Source organism: Solanum lycopersicum, chromosome 10 (assembly GCF_036512215.1).
Source record: "Solanum lycopersicum chromosome 10, SLM_r2.1".
Classification (NCBI taxonomy): Eukaryota; Viridiplantae; Streptophyta; class Magnoliopsida; order Solanales; family Solanaceae; genus Solanum; species Solanum lycopersicum.
Genome location: NC_090809.1, coordinates 54,284,620 through 54,304,081, shown reverse-complemented (window position 1 = coordinate 54,304,081; position 19,462 = coordinate 54,284,620). Strand labels below are relative to the sequence as shown.

General features: G+C 34.1%; 1 protein-coding gene and 1 long non-coding RNA gene across 2 annotated transcripts; one reads left to right on the top strand and one right to left on the bottom strand.

Moving 5' to 3' along the window:
• Positions 1-9,499: 9,499 nt before the first annotated feature.
• Positions 9,500-10,359, top strand: LOC101255145 (uncharacterized). The gene is made up of 2 exons (XR_011211890.1): positions 9,500-9,623; positions 10,235-10,359. It is a non-coding gene; the product is annotated as an uncharacterized lncRNA (long non-coding RNA).
• Positions 10,360-11,458: 1,099 nt separating this feature from the next.
• Aucsia-1 (protein) lies at positions 11,459-15,225 on the bottom strand. The gene is made up of 3 exons (NM_001317402.1): positions 15,065-15,225; positions 14,874-14,939; positions 11,459-11,732 (listed from the first exon to the last, which is right to left on the bottom strand). Exons 1-3 carry the CDS (start codon positions 15,110-15,112, stop codon positions 11,685-11,687), a joined length of 162 nt encoding a protein of 53 aa, NP_001304331.1. The 5' UTR covers positions 15,113-15,225; the 3' UTR covers positions 11,459-11,684.
• Between the last annotated feature and the right edge of the window lie 4,237 nt (positions 15,226-19,462).

Sequence of the window (19,462 nt, the reverse complement as noted above, 5' to 3'; positions counted from 1 at the left end):
CAATAACTTCATCATGCTTAATATAATCACAATTATATAATCACGTTCATGCATACAATTAAGCACATAGCAGGGTTTACAATACTACCAATACATATCATTCTCTATTAAGAGTTTACTATGAAAGCATGAAAACCATAACCTACCTCCACCGAAGATTAGAAATCAAGCAAGCAAATTCCCAAAGCTTTGTGTCCTCTTCGTTTCTCCTCTTTCTCGTTCAACTTTCTCTCTCTTTCTCTTGTTCTTTCTATTTTCTTTATTCAAACCCTCTTTCTTTTACCCTAATTAGTATATAATTAAGGATAAAAGATGGCAATAATGCCCCACTAATTAGCTTAAGGTTACCTCTTTTAACCCCCAAGTAATTAGACTTATTAACATTAACTCACTAACTTTATAATTAAGGCAAGAATAGTCAAAAACGTCCCTTAAAACGTATTAAGAAATCCGACCCAGACTGGGATTGCGCAACCTGTGACGGGCCGTCGTGCCTGCGACGGTCCGTCCTGCAGGTCGTCGCAAAGTTCAGAGACCCAAATTTCCATCAAGGGTCTGTGACGGTCTGTCACACCTGGCATAAAGCTTTTTCTCCCTCAACATTTCCAATACCATTCTCAAATGCTTTTCATGTTCCTTCTTGCTCTTTGAATATACCAATATATCATCAATAAATACGATCACGAAGAGGTCCAAATATGGCTTAAAAATCCCGTTCATCAAGCTCATGAACGCAGCAGGGGCATTCGTAAGACCAAAAGACATCACTACAAATTCGTAATGCCCATACCTCGTTCGAAAAGCAGTCTTTGGCACATCTGTTGCCCGTATTTTCAATTGATGATAACCGAATCTCAAGTCAATCTTAGAGAAGACACAAGCACCTTGTAACTGATCGAACAAGTCATCAATGCGGGGAAGAGGATACTTGTTCTTTATGGTTACCTTGTTTAGTTGTTTGTAGTCTATACACATTCGAAAACTCCCATCCTTCTTCTTCACGAACAAAACCGGAGCACCCCAAGGAGATGCGCTTGGTCTAATAAAGCCTTTGTTTAACAACTCTTGAAGTTGGGCTTTTAACTCTCTTAACTCCGCGGGAGCCATTCTATAAGGGGGTATCGAAATGGGGCGAGTACCCGGTTCAAGGTCAATACAAAAATCAATATCCCTATCTGGTGGCATAATATAACTGTCCATAAAACAAATCATTGCTGTGTTTTCGGTCTCGTTGAAGAAATACCAGGAAGATCTGCGGGGAACACATCCAGAAACTCACGGACCACCGAAACCGACTCAATCGAGGGTACTTGGGTAGTGTCATCCTTGAGATGTGCCAAGAAAGCTAAACACCCTTTACTAACCATTTTCTTAGCACGAAGAAAGGAGATGATACGCACCGGATTGGAAGTGTAGTCGCCCTCCCAAACTAACGGATCTGTCCCAGGCTTGGCTAACGTCACCGTTTTAGCATTACAGTCCAAAATCGCAAATTGCGGAGAAAGCCAAGTCATACCAAAAATTACATAAAAATCATCCATTTCAAAGATAACCAAATCTACATAAGTGTTGCTCCCCACAAAGTTCTCCAAACAAGACCTATACACCTTTTCAACTACCACGGACTTACCCACCGGAGTAGAAACACGAATAGGCATATCAAGTAATTCACAATGTAAATTTAGACCATTAGCAAATGAGGAAGATACATAAGAAAATGTGGATCCAGGATCAAACAATACAGAAGCCATGCAATCACAAACCAGAAGATTACCTGTGATGACAGCATCAGATGCCTCCGCTCCAGACCGCCCAGGGAAAGCGTAACAATGGGCCCTATCGTTCGTCTGTCCGTTGCCCCTACCAGGTTGTGATGTAGTGGCTCCAGTTTGCCTATCACCTCGGCCGTTTTGGTGACCACCATTACCTTGACCACCACGTCCTCCAGAATGACGGCCTCTACCATGACCACCTCTACCTCTAGCCATTGGGGGTCTATAACTCTGTTTTGGAAAATTCCTCCTAATATGCCAAGTCTCCCCACACCCATAACACTCTCTGGAGTCAAGCATAGGTCTCTCAGAGAAGTGTTGACCGGTCTAAGGTGGACCCTTAACTACAGTCTGTTGTAAAGACTGAATGGGTCGAACTGAGTAACCTCCGGAACCTTGTCCTTTAGAGTAAGAACCATTAAACTCACCTCCCTTTCGAAACCTGTTTAATGTCGATGTCGTGGTGAAGTCATCTGGCTTCACTCCTTCCACCTCTATCACGAAGTCTACCACCTCTTGGAAGGATTTTGCCGTAGCCGCTACCTGTAAGGCTGAAATCCGCAACTCTGACCTCAACCCCTTCACAAAACGGCGAATCCGCTCTTGTGGACTGAAACATAGTTGGGTGGCATACCGGGATAATGCACGAAACTTATCCTCGTATGCATTGACCGACATCCTACCTTGCTCTAGGCTCAAGAACTCATCCCTTTTCTTATCCCTCAAAGTTCGGGGATATACTTCTCCATAAACAAGCTAGAGAATGAGGCCCAAGTCATAGGTGGTGCCTCTGTTGGTTGACACTCAATATGTGACCGCCACCACATTTTGGCGTTCCCTTGAAACTGATAAGTCACAAACTCCACACCAAACCATTCTACTATATCCATCTTGTGTAGTAGCTCGTGACAGTCAACCAGAAAATCATAAGCATCCTCAGATTCAGCACCCTTGAAGACTGGAGGTTTCAATTTCAAGAACTTACTGAAAAGTTCATGCTGATCACTTGTCATTATGGGCCCAGTAGTCAGACGTGGAAACGTGCCTATGTCCAACGAGGCATCCATACGAGGAGCCATAGTGGCTGCATGTTGTACCTCTGAAATCGGAGGTGTTGGTGCAGAAAACACTGGAGGTGCCCGACCCTGATCAGACAACCCACTAAGATAAGCGAGAACCTGATTGATCATCTCTGGGGTAGGTTGGGGTGGCGATTCCTCATTTTGCACTCGTTCATTCTCCCCTTCCTCAACCTCTCTTACTACTTCCTCAGTCGGTGGAGGAGTCACTGCCCTAGTATAAGATGGGCTAGGTGCTTGTCCTATTCCCCTAGAGGACGTCCTCCCACAACCTCTACCACGGCCTCTTGCCGCTGCTTTTCCTCGAGCTACAGCCCCAGTGGCTGGCTCAGACGCACCCTGTCCCACCGGTGCTAGTGTTGGTGCTGGCGTAGTCGTTGCTCTAGTTTTAACCATCTGTGAAATAGAGTGAAGATGGTCAGATACCAATTTGTATCACCTAGATACCAATTGGATCCAAGTAATAGCACGAAAGAAAGAAAGAATGGAATTTTCTTAAAGTCCTATAGCCTCTCAAAAAAAAGTAAAGGCGTCCCCCTACCGTTCCTCAAGACTCTACTAGACTCGTTCTTGTGTGATGAGACCAACGAACCTAATGCTCTGATACCAAGTTTGTCACGACCCAAACCAGGTTGCGACTGGCATCCACACTTACCCTCCTATGTGAGCGAACCAACCAATCTAACCTTAACATTTCAATATAATATCAACAGAAAGTAATGTGGAAGACTTAAACTCATTAAATAAAGACCAATTCATTAACTTTTAAAATTCAACATCTATTATTCCCCAAAATCTGGAAGTCATCATCACAAGAACATCTACGATCAAACGACTAAACTAAGAGTATTCTAAAAGCTAAAACTACATAAGAAGCTAGTCCATGCCAGAAGTTCAAGGCATCGAGACTTGAAGAAGAAGATCCAGTCCAAGCTAGAAGCATTAGCTCACCCTGAATTTCCGATGTAGTAAGATTTGCTTGAATTATTGTTGAGTTGAAGACGATGGCACGTTTGCTGCACTTCACAAATAAACAAGAAGAGAACATAAAAGTAGGGGTCAGTACAAAACACGGGTACTGAGTAGATATCATCGGCCAACTCAAAATAGAAATCAATATATACCAATAATATCATAAAATCAACCATGATACTCAACATGTAGCAACAACAAGTACTATATCATTAACAATTACCGTCAAGTTCACGCATGAGGGCTCAAGCCTCAATACCATACTCATTTGGGAATTATGTTCATTAGATTGAGTATATTAACATCTTTCAAGATTCATTATCTTTATTTCTCTTGTGTCGGTACGTGACACTCCGCTCCCTCATATTCATTAATCCTCTTGTGTCGGTACGTGACACTCCGATCCCTCAAATTCATTAATCCTCTTGTGTCGGTACGTGACACTCCGATCCCCTAAGTCTACGTGTCGGTTCGTGACACCCGAACCCCTAAATCTACGTGTCGGTTCATGACACCCGATCCCCTAATTCTACGTGTCGGTTCGTGACACCCGATCCCCTAATTCTACGTGTCGATTCGTGACACCCGATCCCCTAATTCTACGTGTCGGTTCGTGACACCCGATCCCCTAAATCTACGTGTCGGTTCGTGACACCCGATCCCCTAAATCTCCTTCCATCAATTCATCAAGTCTTCTTTCTTACCAAGGCATCATCAATCTCATTACTTTAGTTCATCAAGCCTTCTCCCTTACCAAGGCATCATCATTAAAAAGAGATTAGGTTTTTATCAAGATTTGGGATTCAATAACTTCATCATGCTTAATATAATCACAATTATATAATCACGTTCATGCATGCATACAATTAAGCACATAGCAGGGTTTACAATACTACTAATACATATCATTCTCTATTAAGAGTTTACTATGAAAGCATGAAAACCATAACCTACCTCCACCGAAGAATTGCGATCAACAAGCTATCTTCTCAAAGTCCTTGCTATCCTCTTCGTTTCTCTCTCTCTCTACTTGTTCTCTTTCTTTTTCTGTTTTCTCTTTGTTCTTTCTATTTTTCTTATTCCACCCCTCTTTCTTTTACCCTAATTAACATATAATCAAGTGTAAAAGATGATAATAATAACCCACTAATTAACTTAAGGTTACCTCTTTTAACCCCCAAGTAATTAGACTTATTAACATTAACCCACTAATCTTATAATTAAAGCAGGAATAGTCAAAAACGTCCCTTAAAACGTATAAAGAAATCTGACCCGGACTGGGATTGCGCAACCTGTGACGGGCCGTCGTGCCTGCGACGGTCCGTCCTGCAGGTCGTCGCAAAGTTCAGAGACCCAAATTTCCACCAAGGGTCTGTGACGGTCCGTCACACCTGTGACGGTCCGTCCTGCCATTTCGTTACAAAGTTCAGAGAGTCGATTTCAGCACCCAAATTTCAGAATTTCTAAGTGTTTTGGGACGAGACACCCTCGACGGTCCGTCGTGCCCATGACGTTCCATCGTGGGTTCCGTCGTCTCAGCCTGTTTTTCCAGAAATAAAATCTGCTGCTCAAAACGACTAAACAGGTCGTTACAATTTGACACCCCTACAAATTAAAAAAATACTTATTATAATTTTGTATACTATGTATATAATCTTGAATATCAAGTTTTTTAAAAAAAATACATGAAATTTGTGTGTGTTATTTTATGTAAAAATTTAAGGAATCCCATAGTGTAATTCAATAATTACACTCTGTCCCGACAAATTTAGTACTTACAAAAAATTCCTTAAATTTATTGTGCCGTGATACTTTAGACTCTAGTGATACATGGTAAATGATACATGGTAAGTTTAAACTGTTGAGAAAAAAATGGGGAAAAACGCTACATTTAATGTTGTTACTAAAACAGCTTAATTTACGGTAACAGAACATTAATCATCATAAATTCAGCACGTAATTGGATATTAATTTCAAATTTTGAAAATCAAAGATTATATCATCTATTTTGAATACATTTTTTATAAACAATCTGTTAAATTTCAAACTACAATAATTTTATTGTTGTTACTGTGGATTTTTCAAAATGAATACTTCAATTTTGATGAGACATTCTGGAATTTGGGTGAACGAATTGCATTATGAAAGTTACAAAATTGACGGAATCATTGTTGGAGATTCAATTTCGTTTCTAATCTCAAAGCAGCAATTGCAGCTGAGTTGGATATTGATGTATCAAGGAAAGAAATTGAAATTCGATACATTGTAGAAGGTATTAGTTGTTTAGTTGATGTACTAATACATTGTGGTACATATCTAATACATGTATCATCAAACATGTATCAATACATCAACTAAACAACTAATACCTTACTGATACATGATATCAGTTTTCAGAAAATTCATACTACATGAAAAAACATGTGATACATATCTACTACATGTATCAGTGCATTGACTAAACATTATAACATGTGGTACATATCTAATACATGTATCAGTACATCAACTAAACACTATACACACTGATTCTATATGTATCATCAAGCACAGTTGATAACGCAGTTATTAAACTTAGTGAATGATACATTATAACAATTTTCAGAACTTCACGATACATGATAATAATTTTCATGATTTTTTGATACATATTGGATTCCTTAAAATTTTTACTAATTTCAACAACAGTTTTAAGTACCAAAATACTAACCCGAGACAATGTAGGCCTAACAACAATGTTTGCTGCTTCTTTTTTCTTTTTTTGTTGCATTTTGACAACCTTTGATTTTGATGTTTCGCCAGAGTCTTTGTTTGAATCCTTTTGAAGATTCATAGGATCATGCAAAGACTTTTTTCTATTTTCTTTCCAATTTTCATCGTCAGAATCATATATCCTTCTATTAATTAATGGATCCATTACTATGATGTAATAGAACAATTAACAAAAACAAAAAAGGAAGAAAAGAAGAACTGATGATGGATTAAGAAGAAAAAGATGTTGGGTTAAAACGATGATGGATTAAGAAGAAAAAGACGATGATGGATTAAGAAGAAAAAGAAGAAACTACTAAAATATGTTGGGTTAAGAAGAAGAAAGACGATTATGGAGAAAGAAGAACTGAAAACGTGATGGATAAGTACTGAACGGGAGAGAAATTATCCAAATTTTTGAAATTTCAAATATTTTGAAATTTGAAATTCAAAATTTCAAAATTGAGTGTTTTAATGGAGAAAAAATAGGCATTAAAATAGGTAATTGTGTATTATAGGAGAGAGAATGTTATGTATCTATAAACTTATACTAAAATTTAAAAAAAAAAAAGAATTATGTAATATTTAAAAAAAAGAAGGGAAATTTAGAGAATATAAAACTTATAGTTGTGTATTTAAGTTATTTTTTCTTATTTTATTTGGGACGTATATTATTGCATATCAAATTAAGTTAGGTCATATTTTTACATAATAATATTTTTTTTGAGATCGATTTAAACATGGTTCATTAAGATCTAATTTTGTAGCTATATGGTGAGTGAGCTTTGTCTAGTGCGCTCCTACTCATCGTGCATGTTTCTTCACCAGAGAGGACAAAAGGATTTCTAGATCCTTCTTTTAAGTTCCTCTAGTTTCTTATTTTTGAAGTTCATTTTTATCATTTTTGTTTTTAGGTTAAGGCTTATTATTTGGGCTAAGACAAAGTTCATCGGAGAACTTACATAAATATATCATAATAAATTTTTTATTATTATTTATAGCAATAATAATTTTTTTTCACTTGATCAATTTTAATTCATTTAGGATACATGTTTAATACATATTACAAAGAATATTTATTATTCACATATAATACAAGTTTTAATGATGAATAATATATTTTTCACACATTTTAATACATTTATAATACAACGTCTCAAACTTTTACCAAACAAACATAATGTATTTCAAAAAACAATTATAATTCATATATATATATATATATATATATATATATATATATATATATATATATATATATATATATATATATATATATATATATATATATATATATATATATATATATATATATATATTGCATAGGTAATTCACTTTTAATTCATATTGCAGATTTACATAATATTGCTATAAATAGTAATAAATAAAAAGTATCGCTAAAATCACTAATTATTTATTAAAATGTACCAGTTTATGTAATTTTTCCAAATTCATATTGTATTTTAAGGAAAAATTCCATAAATATCAAAGAACTTAAACTTATACGTCTCATAACTACAATAATTTATTTATTACGCTTCATAACTCTAATTTTGTTTGCTATGGATATTTTCGTTTGCCAACATACAAACAACGTAAGTATATACAAATTTTGTATTCATACATTTAAAAAAACATCAAAACTCTATTTATATATTTTTCTTGTCAATATATAAACATGTAATTCGTTACGAGTTCATAACTTATAAAAAGAAAATGTATCAACAAATTGCATACAAATAACAACGGTGAACATGTAAAATCTTGAAGCATATATATAATCAAAAGTCAAATCATACAAATACAACATTTATACAATTAGGAGTTTATTAACAAAATTTTATAAAATTATAGCCGCAAATTACAATTTTTAAGAACTATAACTCTATTGCATAATATACTCTATTTTTTTTTGTTATTCCGTGTTATTTTTACTATTTCAATACTAAATGGCCGGAAGGCTACTTTAGTTAAAAGAAAAAAGTCATTATTAAGTATGAATAGTAAACAAAAATAAAGAATGACATAATTTGAGTTTTAAAAAATAAAGAAAGAAAAGGATAATAAATGAAAGAAAAGAAGAAAAATTAGCAAAGAAAGATAAAAAAAAATTAACTAAAAATAATATAGTTGGTTTGAAAAGTGGTTATTCACACGGATGATTCGGGATAAATCCTTCTTGAATGTCTTCTGAGTCGAGTCTATCGTAAAAGCTTGTCAAGTGCGATTTATATTTCGTGCGTGATTTGCAGAGAAGGAGATTTACCCAGCAAACACGAAATGCTCACCCGAATGACAGAGATTTCAACGACCGCAAATTATCTTAAAGTTTAAAAAAGAAACATATATATAATTAATTTAGGGACATCAAAGTAAAGAAACATAATTGTATGATCAATTAGTACAAAAGTTACAAAGTTTTAGAAACACTTGTGTTATTTCCCGAAAATAAATATAAATTATTAGTCGAAATCTTAGAAGAGATTTGTGAAATTATTCTGGACAAAGAAAATTAGTTACATGAATATGATGGCATTAACTTATCAAATATCCAAAAAGAGAGTTGTACACGGCAAACATATGACTATTATTAACACACATAAAATCAAATACATTAATTACAAGGGACCCTTAACCTCATATTTATATGGCTATTATTGAACAACTTTATTCGTCATATATTATATATTACTCCTCCCTATGTTTTTATAGTAAATCTCAAAAATAATATATTTTCTCCCGTTTCAATTTATATGAGTTATTTTTTTTAGGTAATTCAAAATAAAATATTTTTATATTAAGTAATATTTAACTATAACATATCTGTTTTATCTTAATGAAATGATTTACAATCACATAAATTTCTATAATTTATTTTGGACCTGATAAAATGGAACGAAAGGAGTATATATTATATATTTTATATAGAGAGAGAGAAGAGAAGCCACTATCATATCTACATCAACAAAGAGATCAAACTCCCTAATGGAAACCATTGTCAAGCTTTCAATCACTCTTCTTCTTCTTCTTCTTACACTTCTCACCAAAGGTAAATGCTTCTGCCTTTCTGATTTTTATAACAATACTTCATTTTGGTTAAAAATTAGTTAATTTACTTGCATATATAATCATGAATTTCTTTTCTTTTCATAGAAAACTTGGTCTGTAATATTACTCTTTAAAAGGGGTGCTAGTAGTATTTTTTTTTTTTTGGAAATAAAAGAAAACTTTAGTGATTAATAAAAAGATTTGTTAGTTTATGAATGATTTATTTTTCTTGGATCTAAAGATTCCAAAATTTAAATATTTATTGGCTAATAGGATATGTATCATCATTTGTTTAGACTATTTCTACTTTATATTTTGTTATTTTTCTTAACTTGGTCTAAATTGACCCCCACAAAAAATCAAAGCAAGATGAATCGTTTGCCCCAAATAATTTACACTGCACCCAAGGGTGTTGTGATGTAGTGGTTATTAAGTTCGTTGAGAATCTATCAAGTTTTATGTTTATATTATAGCAGAAATAAAAATATTTGGTGGTAACTGTTCTGTCTTTAGTAAACAGAGTCGAGTTTATATTTGAACAGAAATAAAAATATTTGGTGATTCTTATAATCTATTCTACTTGAGTCTGCTCATATTTGATATTGATTGTAGGTGAGAGGTCATGACAAATATCACATGAAATTAATTGAGATGCATGAAAATTAGTCCAGCCACCAAATCATGTATAAGTAATAAATTTACACAGTAATATTTACATCGATTTTGTCAAGATAGAATTTTTTTTTTCTTTTACTCGTGGTAAAAAGATCTTCTATTTGAATGTTCATATTCTATTCCCTCCGGCCGGCCAATTGTGTCCGTTTAGATAATTAAATACAAAAACAACTACTTGTAGACCTCACGCTAAATAATTATCTGGCCTATTATTTCTTTAAACTACCAATACTTTTTGTACAATTTTTAAACGACTAATAATTATTTAAGATAGGAACAAGGTAAGATTATTGTGGGACAGTTCAATTTCTTTAGACCTGATTTTTGTCGTTAAAACTACCATGATTTAATTGGAATTGATTGCATGCCTCTTTCATTCAACACCTAAAACCTAACAATTTTATATATCTTCTTGAGTGAGTTAAGTGCTTCACAGACGTGGAGCAAACAAACACACAACTTTTGACCTAGCAAACCTTTTCGCTTAGATGACACTTTGAGATGTATTTTTATAATAATTGAACAGATGTATTAATAAAAAATACCTTTCTATTGAGGGGTAAAAAAGGCAAAATAAGCAAAGAATAATGGCATCATTCTGATCATGAAGAAAGAAGAGAAACAACTCGAGCTTTTCTTAAATTCAAGCAATCACAAGTGTTTGCCTCCTATTCAATCAGGGATTGAATCGATGATTTATGGTATATTTTGTATAATTATATAAATTACTTACTCAATCAACAAATGTATAGATAAGACATGTAAGTTGTTTAACAAAAATAAAAAATGAATTATTCCTCATGTTTATTTGTGTAGGTGTTTGTAGTTGTGGTTTGAACAATATAACGGTTGGAACAATAAGGAGTGGTGTAGAAATAAAGGGAAAGCCAGAGTGGAATGTGGTTGTGATGAACAATTGTGATTGTCCCATGCAAAAAATGGTATTGTCTTGCAATGATTTTCAGACAACAGAGCCAGTGGATCCAACTATTTTCAAGCCTTTGGGAAACAATGAATGTAGTGTCAACAATGGCAATGTCATACCAGCAAAAAATACAGTCAACTTCTCTTATGCTTGGGATCCTCCTTTTTTCCTAAGGCCAACTTTTGTTACTACTTCCTGTTGAAAATATAAATCCCTATGTATGATGTAGAGGCAAATTTACTATAGTTGTTTGAATTTTAATGAGAGGGCTTGTACTATAAATATAATAATATTTGATCGTGGAGAACCCCACTGAACCATAAAAACCACAAAACTACCAAAATATTGAACAGCTACAAGTCAGAATCTAATTATCCTATAAGCATCAGGTGAAACGCGATACAGTTTAATCAGCCACATCTTATTCTATCAGCAAAGAGCAAATCCACCATGAGATATCTTTCAGTGACGTGCCTTAGCTTCAGCCTTCTTTTGAGACTTGGCCTTTGCCTAGAAAAGAGTATAGAGGGAAAAAAGTGTCACACTTACTCTGATCGGGCAAATCAGCTAGAATTAACTGTCATTACAAACATCTTTATTGAAAGAAAATAACATATTGCAACAGTTGCTACAAGGATAAGTAGCACAATATAACAACGCTATCCTCACAACACACCACTTCTGTAAATTACTACGTGGAATTAAAAACATATTATCCAATAGAGATTTGGGAACAACCCACAGATAAAGCACTCCTCCTCCTCATAGTGGAGGAGGAGGAGGAGGAGATCAATCACCTAACCCAAATAGATCCATCTCATTTAAGGTGACAAACATTCATTGAAAAATAAATAACAATCAGAGAGCACCAAGATTGGTATTTGAGTCCAGAGGGTGCAGTCTTACAGCAGCTTGGAAAAGACGCCAGTGCCAAGTTTAAAGAAATCATCCAGACTTGCAAAATCATTATTAAGTCATAGGAGCAAAGTGAAATGGATTAGTAAAAGAGAAGACAACTAAAAATATTTTTTCTCTATAATCCAGCAGAGGAGTTCTTGATGCAATAATAAGCAGGACATATGACACATATGTTTGCACAGGATTGGCGTTCAATTATCATCAATTCATCATTATGGGGATTCTATTATTATTTTTATTTTTTATAACCGAGAAACCCTCAAGGACTAGTGGCATAAGGTTCGAAAAACAGTGGATAATCGATCTCCTTTATCCACATCTCAACTAAGGTGACAAGCATTCATTGGGGGAAAAAAAGAATCAGAGAGCACCAAAATTAGTTCTTGAAGCAAATAATAAGCAGGACCATGATCCGTATGTTTAGAGAGGAATGGTGTTCAATGATTATCAAATATGGAGATTCTAGTTATTTATCTTTTGATAACCGGAAAATCCTCAAGGACCAGTGGCACAAAGTTCGAATTAGGTAAAGAAAGGGAATAACTCATTTGCAATTACAATTGTAATAATGGAGTAAATGTTGGGTTGCTAAAGTCTAACACATCTGCAAGATGAGTGTCGCGGAGACGTGGATGCTAAGATGGATGTGTGGTTATACAAGACTAGACAAGATTAAGAATGAATACATTCACGAGAAGGTTCAAGTAACAAATCGAAGGTCGCTTGAGATGGTATGGTCATGTCAAGTTGACTGCCTGATGCCCCAATACATAGATATGAAACCATGGTAAGTGAAGATATTACAAGGGACAAGGTAAACCAAAATTCACTTGAAAGGAAGTTCTCTCAAAAGATCTACAATTTCTTGGCCATGCAAAGTCAACAAACAATGGAGCACAATGGAAGAAAAAGATCTAATAAAAGATAACCTTTTTTTTTGTTTCTTTTATGACAAGGAAAACCCGCAGCCGCTACCCATCGGGTGCGCACAAGGTAAAACCCTCGATCCTATGCAATAGCTAGCGACCAAAATAGGAGAGGTAATCCACACTAGGCAAACTTGGTGTAACGAGCTCAATCTAGAAGGCAAACCCCTTGCTTACGCTGGTTTCGTAATTGAGTCTCAAGCTCAAATCACTGGGCCATCCTGAAGGGTTCTAAATAAAAGATACCTATTAGTTGAAAATATGATCTAGTTGAGTTATAGCTTATATCTTTTATTTTACGTCCTATTTTTTCTAAGAGTTGCTTAGCCTTTCAAAGATTTAGCACCTATAAGTTGAGAATATATTTTAGCCCAGTTAGCACTTCCATTTCCTATCCTATCTTTTTGGGAGTTGTTCTATCTTTCAGAGATTTATACATCAAAAGTAATTACAGCAAACATCTCATTTGTACTTCTATTTTTACTATAGTTTCTTTTTTAGAAAAGAAAACTATTTTTATTGTTATTTCTATTTTATATAATAATAATGGCCTTAGATGTGTTTAAATAACGGTCAGTGACAATTTATATACCTAACCCCACTTGTTTGAGACTAAGGCATTATTCTTATTGTGCAATTACAATTTTAAGATATGGTCTTGGATTGTATTCATCGAAATTGTGTTTTGGCTTGTATTCATCGAAATTGTCTTTTGGCTAAGTTAGGCATTCCAAACACAAAGAGATGTGTATTGTTAAAAATACAAAAGAAGAAGACAAGAGAGTAGAGATTACTCTACTCAGGAAATGGATGATAAAGCGCAGATGACTGCTTCCACCAATCTTGTGTCTGAAAATCTAGAGATCTGATGCTTCAAAACAAGATAGGGGAAAGAAGTGGCCTCCAATGAATATTTTTCTTAGTAATACCAACATTTACTTAAGCAGCTATGTGAGTAGTCTTTCTCTAGTTGTTGTCTTGCTGAACCCAGTTAAAGGTTGACAACTTCAGTCACGAGCCTAGCAATTCAAAGGATTATTTGGACGGATCAACTATGTGAGACTTGAGACGTAAGTTGGAGGATCATTTTGGCTAAAATCTTTGCAGCAACGTCAAAGTAGACTAGCAATGAGTCCTCAAGTTCATACTTATTCCGTCTAGGTCTTTAGAGAAACATTCAGTTTCTACGTTCCGATATGTAATTCCACTTTAGAAAGTTAATCTTGTCTTATTAGTCACCTCATGAACAATAATACCCTAGCAATTGATCCACTCATCTAGTTTTAGAAATGATTTCAACAGGGCTTCTTATCATATCTGAAACAGAAACGTAACATCATATCCAATAAAGAGAAGGAAACAGTCCAGATTGGTTGGGTTGGCTATATGAATCTTATATATCTTCTCTGCTCCGTTCATTAGCCCATTTAATTTTATAAGAAACCCTTAAATGCCAGGTTTCAATTCAAAGTCTATCAATCAACCAACACTGTAAATCCTAAACTATCTAGGTTGGCTATTTGAACCAACTATGTCTGTTCTGCATTAGACACATACCTATTTCATTTTACATGAGGCACTAAATGTCTGCTCCGCGAAACTGAAAGTGAATCATAAGTTTTAAGGAACTTCAAGTAAATGATCTGATGAACAAAACCCCGTGCAAAATCTGTATTCGGTCATCCAGCTATGGCTCAATCTCAGAATAGTTTTAGCAATCGAGCTTTATTCATTCAGTCCCATTTCATTTCAGTACCCTAAGTAATTACTTCTCAAAAATAAAACATTCAAAAGAGGAGGAAAATACCTTGAGATACTTGAGCTTAACGCTTCCATAAGCGAGTCCAAAGGTAAATGCTGATGCGCGCGCCACCTGCCGCCAACAACCACCACCAAAATAGTTTAAGATCAAAAATTCATTTTAATAAAGGAGAGTTTTATTCAGATGTACAGTGAAGTAGTCGTAAACGGATAAAAGTATAGAAGACAAAAGATTACCAGAGCAAGAGTGCTGGTTCCTGAGTATGGTGCTGGAAGAGGTGCCATTGTCGACTACAAATTGAGGAAAATTGGGATCTGAGAAAGAAGCTGCTAGATCTCCTTTACAAGCCCTAGAATTCACAAACACTCAGCCCGTCAATATCAGTTTTGTGATGACGAGAATCGGGGAAGCTGCAACCAAATGTGCGCACACGCCTATTAGGAACCCGAATGGGACGTTTGGTGCCTACATTACTAAGGCCGTTCGGCGTGATGCACAAGAAAAAATATGAAAAATTTTACATGGTTACTAAAAAATAGCATAATTATTTTTTAAAACTATAATTTAATAATTATAATTTATAGCTACATGTTAGAAGAAAAAGAGAGACGGACGAGATTGAGAGAGAGAGGCGAGAAAAATGAATTGTATATGTATATTGGTTAGATAATTGTATATTTGTATATATGGAAACGAGATTAGGAGAGAGGGGAGAGAAGCGAGCAAGATTGGGTGAGGGAGAAGAGAGGCGAGCGAGTGAGGGCAGAGAGTGGAAGAGAGGTAAATTATATATGTACATTAGTTAGATAATTGTATATTATAGATATGTATTTGTATAAAAAGCAAGCAAGATTGAGAGAAAGAGGAGAGAGGCGAGCGAGATTGAGAGATAGGAGAGAGGCGAGCAAGATTGGGAGAGGGAAGAGAGAGGTGAGCGAGGGAGGGAAGAAAGTGGGTGGGAGGTGAATTGTGTATATACTGATTAGATAATTGCATATTATACATATGTAATTGTATATTCTGGGAACTTATATATATATATATATATATATATATATATATATATATATATAAAATATGGTTAATTATATAAACTTGAATTTAGCTCACATAATTAATGTATAATGTTAGTTGTGAGTGATAATTACAACAAAATATAACTGTAATTAATAATTAAATAGTATAAATTTACTTAAACGCGTAATTTCTCCAAAAAAATAAATAAAAATTTAAGGAATCCCATAGTGTAATTCAATAATTACATTCTGTCCCGACAAGTTTAGTAATTACAAAAAATCCCTTAAAATTGTTGAGTCGTGATACTTTAAAATGTAGTGATACATGGTAAATGATACATGGTAACTTAAAACTGTTAAGAAAAAATAGGGGATAAAAACGGTAAATTTAATGTTGTTACTAAAACAGCTTAATTTGTGGTAACAGATCATTAATCAGCATTAAATCGACACTTAATTGGATATTAATTTCAAAATTTGAAAATTAAAGATTGCATCAGTTATTTTGAAAACAATTTTTTTAAAACAGTCTCTTAAAATTGGAGCTACCGAAATTTTGTTGTTGTTGCAGTGGGTTTTTGAAGATGAATACTTCGATTTTGATGAGACATTCCGGAATTTGGGTGAACGAATTGCTGTATGAAAGTTACAAAATTGATGGAATCGTTGTTGGAGATTCAATTTCGTTTTCTAATCTCAAAGTAGCAATTGCGGCCGAGTTGGATATTGATGTATATAGGAAAGAAATTGAAATTCGATACATTGTAGAAGGTAACTCCTGTCCGATGAAACTTAAGAACGATATGAGTGTTAAACTATATTTTGAACTGAAAAAAAACCAGCCTGGATTTTCAATATATCCATTATGTATTGACACAATTGAGAAGAATAGTGGTACTGTACATAACTTTGATAGAAGAAGTGGAGAAATAACGTGTGTAGAAAGCACAACAAATGATACACAGGCTTTGTCAATAGTTGAAAATAGCTTATTTGAGTCACATGAAAATGCAGAAGTTGGAGTTGCAAATGTTATAATCAATTCAGATATTGTTGATGTGAAGACAGGTCAGATATACAAGGATAAAACAACACTTGTAGATGTGATGACGAAATATAAGATAAAGAACAACTTCAATTGCAAAGTGAAGAGGTCTGATCAACAAAGGTATGACAGTGTTTTGATATTTTAATGTATCATGTGTTGTTTTATAATTAAATTAGTACATGAAACATTACTGTTCTATATGAAAACCTGCATGTTTCATATGTTATTTTATAATCTAATGTATCATTATTTCAGGAATTTGTTTTTGATACATTGAAATAATTATATTTGATACTTGAAAGTACTACTATTGATATAGTAAGGACTGTATCAGTTTAAACAGTCATATCATAAATAGTGGATAATTTTCATTAAATTTTGATACTTTTCTTAAAAATTGGTTGATACTTTTTGTGTGATTCATTGTTTGATTACTTTAAACATTATTGTTGAATATATTATATATGATGCATTTGATATGTGTATTAATATGCTTAAAAAATGTACGCAGCTATGTGTTGGTATGCTTTTCAGACAAATGTGGTTGGACTATGAAGGCGTCGTGCAGGAAAAAATCTGATATATTCATTGTTAGAAATTTCAATAGTGAACATACGTGTCCGATGAGGGAGAGGGTATTAACCAAAGTCCAAGCAACAATGGGATTTGTAAGTAGAGTGACAGCTCCAAAATTGGTCAATTATAAACGAATTTATACACCAAGGGATATAATTGATGATATTAGAGAATATTATGGTGTTGAAATATCTTACCAGCAAGCATGACGTGCTAAAGAACGTGCACTCTCCATGATTAGGGAAAAACCATCTGCAGGATATAGACGGATGCCGCGATACATACACATGTTAAAAACTGTGTATCCGGATTCTTATATAAGAATGCATAAGACTGAAGAGGATGAATTTATGTATCTATTCATCGCCTTAAGACCATTCATTAGGGGATTTAAATATTGTAGACCAGTAGTTGTTATGGATGGTGCACATCTGAGTGGAGCTTACAAAGGGACATTTGTATCAGCCAGCACACTTGATGGCGCAGGTATTTTTTATTTATAGTAATGATTTCTTTTTATATATTAAGTATCAAATAATATAAGGTGTGTGTAATCAGGTTGCATATTTCCATTGGCATATGGTGTTGTTGACACCGAAAATGATTGTTCGTGGACATGGTTTTTCGAACAGTTCAAACATGCATTTGGCGATAGAAAAGATATGTGTGTTGTTTCAGATAGAAATGAGAGTATCATGAAGAGTGTAAGGATTGTGTTCCCCGATGTACCTCATTATGCATGCATCTGGCATCTTTGGAAGAATGTATGTGGAAACTTCAAAAGGAGCAGAAAGGCCATAAGTGATCTATTCTACTTTATGGCCAAGGCATATAGAAAGGAAGATTTTGATAAGTTGATGGCTAAGGTTGATAGAATTGATCACAGGGTTAAGGAGTACCTTGAATATGCAGGTTACGAAAAGTGGTCAAGAGTTCATGCAACAGTAAACAGAGGTAGAATGATAACTTCAAACATTGCAGAATGTATCTATGGTTGTCTTGTTGAAGCACGCCAATTAACTATATTAGAATTCTTGGAAGAGGTTAGAATTCTTTTTGGATTTTGGCATTGCAAAAACAGAGAAGTAGCCTCATACACAAAGGACACATTAGGTAGAAAATTTGAGGAATTGTTGATTATAAACGCGGCTAAAAGTTCAAAAACGGAGGTATGTATCATTATATAATACTTTATATTATATGTATCTAATTCTGTGTATCATTATGCTTTTTTTAACATGATTTGGTTTTTAAAAGTTATATATTTAAAATTTTTAATGTACACAGGTTGTTCCATCATCTGAGTTTATTTTCTCAGTTTATGAAAATGGAAGAAGATATATTGTTTGTCTTGAGCGGAAAGTATGTTGTTGTGGTAGATTTCAACTAGATGAGATACCTTGTTCACATGCAATTGCTGTATTGAAAAAAAAGAAAGTCACCGATATGAATCCGTATTACTCTGATTATTACAAGCCTGATGCGTTGACAAAAACATATGAAATTCTAATGGTGCCAATGTCATATAAGAAAGATTGGTCAGATCCTAAACACGTGGTAGCTGAAAATGTGTATCCACCTAGATACAGAAGATCATCTGGACGACCAAGAAAAAGAAGAAGAAAGAATGCAGATGAAAAGATTTCGATGAACACAAACTGTTGTGGACAATGTGGACAAGAAGGGCACAACAGAAGAGCTTGTACTTTCTACCCAAAAGAGAAGTGAATTAGTCGTAATGTTTCTATGATATCAAGAATAATTTATAACGTAAACATTTTAATGAATTTCAGTTTTCATTACAATTGCAAATTGAACACTTTGTGTTTAGATAAATAAACGTACAAACATGTGGTAATTAAATTTGAAGTCGTGCTTATGATTATAAATACTTTCTTATTATTGGTGTTGATAAATATACTTGTGTCAATATTTGTTTTGAATATATAAATATCATGCTACAGTAAGATATATAATTTAAGAATTAATAGGTA

Excerpts from the sequence above, each read along its gene's own strand:
- Aucsia-1 (NM_001317402.1), bottom strand. The coding sequence starts at position 15,112 with ATGGCACCTCTTCCAGCACCATACTCAGGAACCAGCACTCTTGCTCTG. Across the intron at positions 14,940-15,064 it reads GAACCAGCACTCTTGCTCTG|GTGGCGCGCGCATCAGCATT; the intron begins GTAATCTTTTGT and ends TGTTGGCGGCAG. Across the intron at positions 11,733-14,873 it reads TTAAGCTCAAGTATCTCAAG|GCAAAGGCCAAGTCTCAAAA; the intron begins GTATTTTCCTCC and ends ACTCTTTTCTAG.